Here is an 8205-nt window from a genome sequence, read left to right on the forward strand (position 1 = left end):
CAACAGCATTGTGCTTTGTCCCATACATTAGCCATAACGAGCAAGGATAGCATAGGATACATAACACATCCTTCCCCAGTAACATGACTTGGATGTACATCATTCTGGCATAAGGACGCCTGTTTTGTCTACTCCAAAGCATCTAAAAGTAGTACACTGGTTTAGGATGGGGTGTCTTTGTGGTGGGAAACAACTGGCGGAAGAGTGACTACTGTCAGCTCCACCCTTAGTGTGTGTGTGTGTGTGTGTGTGTGTTTGTCCATGTGTGTCAGCCAACATGAGTCAAATCTCCCTTGATCTTTGTAGGGAAAGAATCTGCTTCTGTGTCAGTTTTTTTTCTCACAGTTTTGGCTGGTAACGGTGTCACTGAACTGTGAGCTAACTAGACTAATTCGCACACTTCCACTAGTGAAAGTGGTACAAATCACTTCTTGAATGTCTGTCATTGTTTCACGTCAGCAATGGAAGTAACAATTGATGTCTGTCCCTTCTTTTTCAAGTTCCAGCCCTAGCACTTTGCGGTCTGATATTTAGACCGGCCCATACTTTTTTCCAGAGGTTTCCATGTAGTCTTTTTTCTTTGTGTCCTATTTCTAACAATGAGGCGTGAAAGTGGGAGAACGGTGAAGCTGGACAGCTGTGTGGCGTGGAGGGAGGGAGGGACAAGGACGGGGAGTGAGAGGGAGGAAACGGCCCTCGGCAGCCCTCACATCCTCTCTGCCCTGGCTGTCTGCTTCACAAGTCCTCCAACAGCTGCCGCCAACTACAGACTGCCTGTCTGACTGACCGTGTGACTGCATGTCTGCTTGTTTGTGTGTGCCTGCCTGTCTTCGTGCCTGCCTGTCTTCATGCCTGGCTGTCTTGGCCGTCAGACGGTTTGTCTGTCAGTTTGCCTCTAGCTCGTCTTTCTCCGTATAGGTTTTCTGTCAGTTTCTGCCTGTCGGTTGGACCATATTTTAGAAAGCCTGCGCCCGATTTTTTGTTTGACTGTCTAGCTCTCGGAGAACTGGGAGGGGAAGGGACATGTCAGACAGATGTGAAACGATATTCAGCTTGCTGTCTAGGGCTATCTTGGGCTGCCTGTAGGAATGTAGAAATGTAGACTGTATAAATGGATTAATGTCAGCAAGTGATGGGCATCTAAAGGCTGCCTATCTAGGATACTTGTATAGCCTACTGTGCAAGAAAGGTTTCTGATGGAGCAGCTTCTTTTTCTGTCTCTCCAGGTTTCTTCCTACACCCTCTGGGACTGGCCTTCCCCTGTAGCTTGGCATGGGCCAGGGGCCACAGGCTGGTGAGAGACACAAACAAGCAACAGAAAACCAAACAGGAGTTTGAATAGCAAAGCGCAGCTCTCTCCCAACCTCCATTGAGGCTACGCGTCGGGACCTCCGGCTGCAGCTTTCATTCCGCGAGCTGCATCCAAGCATCTTGGAAGACGGCGACGTCCTGATCTCAACCCGCCCCCCCCCCCCTCTCCCCATCTGCTCCCTTCCCTCCCCTCCCCAGGTTTGTGGCTGGCTAGCTCCTGCGTTCCCCCCCCCCCCCCCCCCCACACACCCAACCCCCTCGGTGGCGCTGACCCAGCTACGTCCACCTCGCTGAGGGCCCTTCCTGAGCGCTGTGCAGCTGCATCCTGCCTCAAACTTCCTGTCATTGGCTGGACAAGGCTATAGCCTCCTCTCTACCTCAACCCCCCCCCCCCCCACTCACACACACACTCACACACCCTATTGACCATTGACCACACACACACCATTCTCCACCCTGTTGACAGCGGTTCAAGGAGAACCCCGCCTCCCATACCCATCCAGGTGCATCCCTGCTGTCCGCATCCTCTCTTCCCCCCACCTCCTCCACCATGACCTCCATGTCCAGCCTGTTCTCCTTCACCAGCCCGGCCGTCAAGCGCCTGCTGGGCTGGAAACAGGGGGACGAGGAGGAGAAGTGGGCCGAGAAGGCTGTGGACGCCCTGGTCAAGAAGCTGAAGAAGAAGAAGGGGGCCATGGAGGACCTGGAGAAGGCCCTCAGCAGCCCTGGGCAGCCCAGCAAGTGTGTGACCATCCCACGCTCTCTGGACGGGAGGCTCCAGGTGTCTCACAGGAAAGGGCTGCCCCACGTCATCTACTGCAGGGTATGGCGCTGGCCCGACCTGCAGTCCCACCACGAGCTCAAGCCCCTGGAGGTCTGCGAATACCCCTTTGGCTCTAAGCAGAAGGAAGTCTGCATAAACCCCTACCACTACACACGGGTGGAGAGTCCGGGTAGGTAGCCACAGTGTACACAAATGACATGTTTAAAGGGAATATTAAAACTCAAATGTAGATTTCGCCATGGGCCCCAAGTTGCTAAAGTTAATATTTCCTTAATATTACCTTAAGTCCCTACAAATGTATATGAGCTGGTGTTACCAATTGTGTCAGATACCAGATACCAAAACCAGTAGAAATGTTGCATTAGCCTGCCATGATTCAATGTAAACATGCGCTAGCTAGCTCTTGAAGCTAATGTTCTCTTAAGCAAAGGTCCTCATTAGACTGGCAGCATTAGTTTATTGAATCTCCTCCATTACGTGGAGAATCAATACTGAAATCCTATTAGATTACTGGCTTCAGAGATGTCAGTGGGATATCGTGCTAGGAGTTAGCCGAACTAAAAGCCCAACTCTAGAGATGTCCTACTGGAAGGCCTTACCGACCTTGCATCTGACTGACATGTTGATGGTCGTATCCAAAGAAACAGTCCAAGGCCAGATATCACATGTCACTCAGCCGAGGAGGCAGAAAACACTTCTTGCCCTCAACTATTTTGTTTTGAAGAAATGGCCTTGAAGCCCCAAGGACAGTATGTGCACAACAAAGTCAATGATATAGTTCTCCTGGAATGTTGAAAATATTGCCGGAGGACCTGTACTTTCAGATTGGCCCTTATTTTTATGCACTAGACCTAATTTGTGGGTTTGTGTATTTAGCCTGCGTAGAGTTGTGGCCCCCATCCTATGGATGGTGTATGACAGGCTATTGTCTAGTATGTTGTCCATGTAAGCAGACTGAACCTTCACATTTCTCTATTGCTGTTTTTCTTCCCCCTCCTTCTCTTCCTTCCCTCTAACTCTCCAGTCCTCCCCCCTGTCCTGGTGCCTCGGCACAGCGAGTTCAACCCCCAGCACAGCCTGTTGGTCCAGTTCCGGAACCTCACCCACAACGAGCCGCACATGCCCCTCAACGCCACCTTCCCAGAGTCCTTCCAGCAGCACAGCGGTGGCAACGGAGGCGGTAGCGGAGGCTCCTCCTTTCCCATTTCGCCCAACTCGCCCTACCCCCCCTCGCCGGCCAGCAGCGGCACCTACCCCAACTCCCCCGCCAGCTCGGGTCCTTCCAGCCCCTTCCAGCTGCCAGGTAGACACTCAGAGGTTGACACCAAATTCTACCTTCAGCTCACTGGCTGTAAGGTTGTTGCACACACAGGCGTCTCATTGATAAACTGCACACTCCGGTCATTTAAGGTCAAGAATCTGGTTGAATGCGTGAATAACAGTGACATCTTTATCACACACAGGCAGTGGTTAGGCCTTAGAAACAATGTTCTTTTAAAATCTCTGCTGAGTGGCATGGGTTGTCTCTTTTGTTCTGCCATGTTGAGTATGTCATATATGCCATGCTTTCCTGAAAAGTAAACAACCCCATGCGTTTGAAGTGGGGACAGGAATAAACGAATTCTCAGAACACTCGATTTGATTACAGTTCAATGAAAATCCAATTAAGTTACGACGGTTGGCCATTTAAAGCAGATCCCAGACAGAACAATGCAAATGCCGACCAAGCAGAGCACCCAAAGCCAGGGTGACTGAACCAGGCCCACACCCCGTCTGGGGTGAGTCTGTAGAGAGCTTGTGCACGCGTACGTGGGCTGTTACCATGAGCTGGGCACAGGCCCGGGGCCTCCATTCTGCAGAAGCTCCGGATCTGCTGATGCACGCTACACTTCCAGTCCATGGACTGCAGCCAGTCAGGCATAATGAAGCTGATGGGTAATGGTGGTGGTAGGAGGGGGGATGTAGGTTAGATGCAGTATGCAGTGTTTTTATTTGTATTTTATTGTGCTGAATTGGCCCCGTCATTGATTTTAGTGTTGATCCATGCAACACTGGTGTCTGTTTCTGAAGGCGTCATCAAGGGAGGAACAGGAGGAAAGATAAATAGCCTGTTTGTTGATTGATACAGACTTCCTAAGTAGAAAACCCTCCAGCTTGTCTATTTTTATTGTATTTCTTAGGGTACATAATCAATTACTATAAAGTATTTGTGTATATGTAACTACATTACATCACTATCACAATACATGCAACAGCAATTTAGTTTAGATTATTACATATGACAATGCATAGGGGATAGGGGCTCTCCAAGGGTAAGTGGTTGTGGCAAAATTACAGCTGAATATTCAATCAATATAAGCATCTATTAACCCCTGTAGAGCTTCCTCCTCCTCAAACATTCTCTGACATGTGCATTAAAACCTTTTTTTACTGCAAGTAATGCTATATAGTTTATAATAATCTAAGTGCCCCTTTTAAGGGTAGGGTAATACTCTTGGCAGGACTTCTTTTCATTCCTTCCCTATCTTGACTCACTCAGTCATAATGTGACAACAATTTCAGACTGTTGCTTGGACTCAAATTAAATCAGTGAACTTGCTTCAAGGGGCTTTAGTTGTAATGCAAGTCTGCTTGGGCTGTGTAAAATGTTTTGGGGAAGTATAAGACGTGATATTGGACAATGTTTCCGGGAAATGATCTTGTGATGGGGGGTCTGTCTCCTCCACAGGCAAAGAAGAGAATGTGTGTGTGTATGCGCCTGTGCAGCCATTTGTCATCAGCAGCAGCTGGTCTCCTCTAACTGTTCCTTTTGTTGTGTGTGTGTGTGTGTGTGTCCCTCTCCCCTCCCACACCTTCCCCCAGCTGACACCCCACCCCCGGCCTACAGGCCCCCTGATGAGCAGATGGGCCAGGATGGCTCTCAGTCCATGGAGACCGGAAGCAGCATGGTGGTGCCTCAAAACATGCCCAGAGGAGGTAAGGCATCCTAAAGCAAGTGTCTTCCTTGAAGTCACACGAAGGAAAAGCAGAAATGTCAGATCAACTTTTAAAAAGAAAGTTCTACCTCATCCAAAATGTAGTAAAATAAACGAAACCGTGGTTGATTTTATACGCTCGTCCAATGAGGGGTGTTCTATATGCACGCTTTGTGTGTTTCCTCTGCGGGCCAATGATCTATGCACCCGTTCCACTGAGCAGGGCTGTACTCTAACCCGGTGGTCTTTCCTCCTTCCTCCTCCGGCCTCTCTTCATCTCTGTTTCTCCAGATGTTCAGCCGGTGGAGTACGAGGAGCCCAGCCACTGGTGCTCCATTGTCTACTACGAGCTGAACAACCGGGTGGGCGAAGCCTACCATGCCTCCTCCACCAGCGTCCTGGTGGACGGCTTCACCGACCCCTCCAACAACAAGAACCGCTTCTGCCTGGGCCTGCTCTCCAACGTCAACCGCAACTCCACCATCGAGAACACACGCCGGCACATCGGCAAAGGTAGAGGATGATGCCATCAAATGCAAACTTGAACTGATGTCTAGCTCCTAAGATTAGAAGCCAGATTCGTCAGTGAGATAATAATTAGGGACATGGAATGGAACGAGTTGGCAAAAGAAAAGCCAAATGTGATTCGTGAATGAAATTTGAGGGAGGCGGCTAAAGCGTCCGTGCACATGCGTCTGTCGTCCTTCCTCCTCTGCAGGGGTCCACCTGTACTACGTGGGAGGGGAGGTGTACGCAGAGTGCCTGAGCGACACCAGCATCTTCGTCCAGAGCCGCAACTGCAACTACCACCACGGCTTCCACCCCACCACTGTGTGCAAGATCCCCAGCGGCTGCAGCCTCAAGATCTTCAACAACCAGGAGTTCGCCCAGCTGCTGGCCCAGTCTGTCAACCACGGCTTCGAGGCCGTCTACGAGCTCACCAAGATGTGTACCATCCGAATGAGTTTTGTTAAGGTACTGGAGGAGTTGGCGGCTTGAACCCTTTGAGGCTTTTTGGCAATTATCAGAATTGAAACATTAACGCTCTTTATGTTGTTTAAGGAAGTTATTGAACCTTGACTAATGACTTTGGATTTATTTACCGTTCCCGTTCTTTGCCAAACGTTCAGGGGTTTCCTGTATCAATGGTCTTATTTTGTCCGTTCTCCACAGGGCTGGGGAGCAGAGTATCACCGACAGGATGTGACTAGCACCCCCTGCTGGATAGAGGTGCACCTGCACGGCCCCCTCCAGTGGCTAGACAAAGTGCTGACACAGATGGGCTCTCCCCTCAATCCCATCTCCTCTGTGTCTTAATAATGGCTCCTACACAGGGCAAGGGAGGGGGTTCAATAGGGGGTTCTTGTACTCTTCTCTTTTTTTTTTTTTTTTATCGTTACTTTTTTTATTTTGCAATGTTCTATGAGAAAAGGAGGTCTTAAAGGCCAAACTGTTTACATGCTGACTGTAGAAGGGCTCTTGAACCCTAGAGCATCAGCAGAATTATGTTGTGAAAGAAACTGGGGCTACAAGCGAATTGAAAGGAGCAGCATGAAATGGACACACTACTGCTCACACACTAGCTACCAACTTCTGCATTGAATGAGAGTAGACTGTAAAGCATGTACCTGAAAATGTTCCGATTTTGCATAAAAAATGTTTCCATCGTTTTTGAATGATTTTAACTATCTGTATGTTTAGTTTTTTGAAAGAAACATTAATTGTGTATCACTCACTACTCAATCTTACATCAGTCAAACAACTTGCAATTAATCTGAAAGTGTCAGCCCCTCCCTACGGTTTGTCTATTGCCAGATATTTACATAAAGTATAGCTGACATTATATGTTTACCAGACTCCAATCTCGTAAATGTTTCCTTTTTATAGTTTCTATTGCTAGTAACAAAACTCTTGAGTTACTGCCTTTTAAATAAAGTATGTCTAACTATTAACTTTGATATGGGAGAGCAATTACTGAATGTTTCAAACAGCTGGTAAGCTAAGATTTTTTTTTTTTTTCAAAATAAGTTATCATTTGTATTACAATTGAAAATCGACGTCCAATTTCTGTCCTACTACATTAAAGTGAGATTTGTTCTGTAGGCTTTAACTCGGCTTTATTAACAACTGTGGCACACATGGATTTTTTTCATGTAAGGTAAGTTTTGATTTGGTACCGTGGCATTATGATGATCTATATTATCACTAGCACAATGAAATAAAACAGGTTACTGGTAACAATGACTGGGCTTACTTGTCTTCTATTAGATCTGACAGTAAATTATTGGATTAAAGGGTGTGGGCTAATCAAATCAAAATGTATTTGTATTGCACTTTTTTCATGTCTAGAACAAATCTAAAATGAATGCACTTTATATATGTTTTTAATTGGCAGTGTTATATATTTAACGTATTTATCCAATCTAGTCGTTAAAATATGATTTTTGTTTTTAACCGTCAAGTACGGAGTTTCCCTTTGGGATTAATTAAGTAGCCTACTAACCTCCCATTCCTAGATAACGATATTTGAATGAAGAGGTGGTACATTCATAGCTTGGAAAGCGGTATGATTGGTGAAAAGGAAGTCAACTTGCAAGGCTTTGATAGGTGTAACAATCCTCTTTTAACAACGATTGGTCCGCGTCGGGTTTGTGTGGTTCGTAACTTTCATTTTTTCATATATATTTTTTTACCGTAAAATCTGTTACACGACTCATTGACCATGATCTTCCAATTCCAGACAGGCATGCATAGAACACTTGTTCACAATGTCACCTATACCGTGGCACTGTATTAGGTAAAGAGCTTGAAAACTAAAATTTGTCAAAATTATTCACTCACCGACCTACACTTACTGTGCATACGTGTATCAGTGTGCCGTCGGAATGCATGGGCCAGCAAACCAAGCGTACACATTGTGCACTATTGGTTCAGTTTGTCGCACCACAATCAGTACTGATACTAGTACCAAAGCTATAATCAATTATATAAAAGTAATGTGTCAAGAACTACAACATTGATTAAAAAATGTTTAATAGATAACATACGTTCAATATTGATGTCATATGACATTATAACAGTAACGCCTCGATCAAATGTTTCCTGAACGCTGAGATCATTGGTGTGGAGTGCCCC

At 46.8% G+C, this 8205-nt stretch overlaps 1 protein-coding gene across 1 annotated transcript; it reads left to right on the forward strand.

Moving 5' to 3' along the window:
- Positions 1–1541: 1541 nt before the first annotated feature.
- smad5 (SMAD family member 5) lies at positions 1542–6901 on the forward strand. Its single transcript, XM_047022282.1, has 6 exons — positions 1542–2264; positions 3120–3398; positions 4958–5071; positions 5362–5583; positions 5789–6045; positions 6244–6901. Exons 1-6 carry the CDS (start codon positions 1862–1864, stop codon positions 6385–6387), a joined length of 1419 nt encoding a protein of 472 aa, XP_046878238.1. The 5' UTR covers positions 1542–1861; the 3' UTR covers positions 6388–6901.
- Positions 6902–8205: the final 1304 nt, after the last annotated feature.

Source organism: Hypomesus transpacificus, chromosome 1 (assembly GCF_021917145.1).
Source record: "Hypomesus transpacificus isolate Combined female chromosome 1, fHypTra1, whole genome shotgun sequence".
Classification (NCBI taxonomy): domain Eukaryota; kingdom Metazoa; phylum Chordata; class Actinopteri; order Osmeriformes; family Osmeridae; genus Hypomesus; species Hypomesus transpacificus.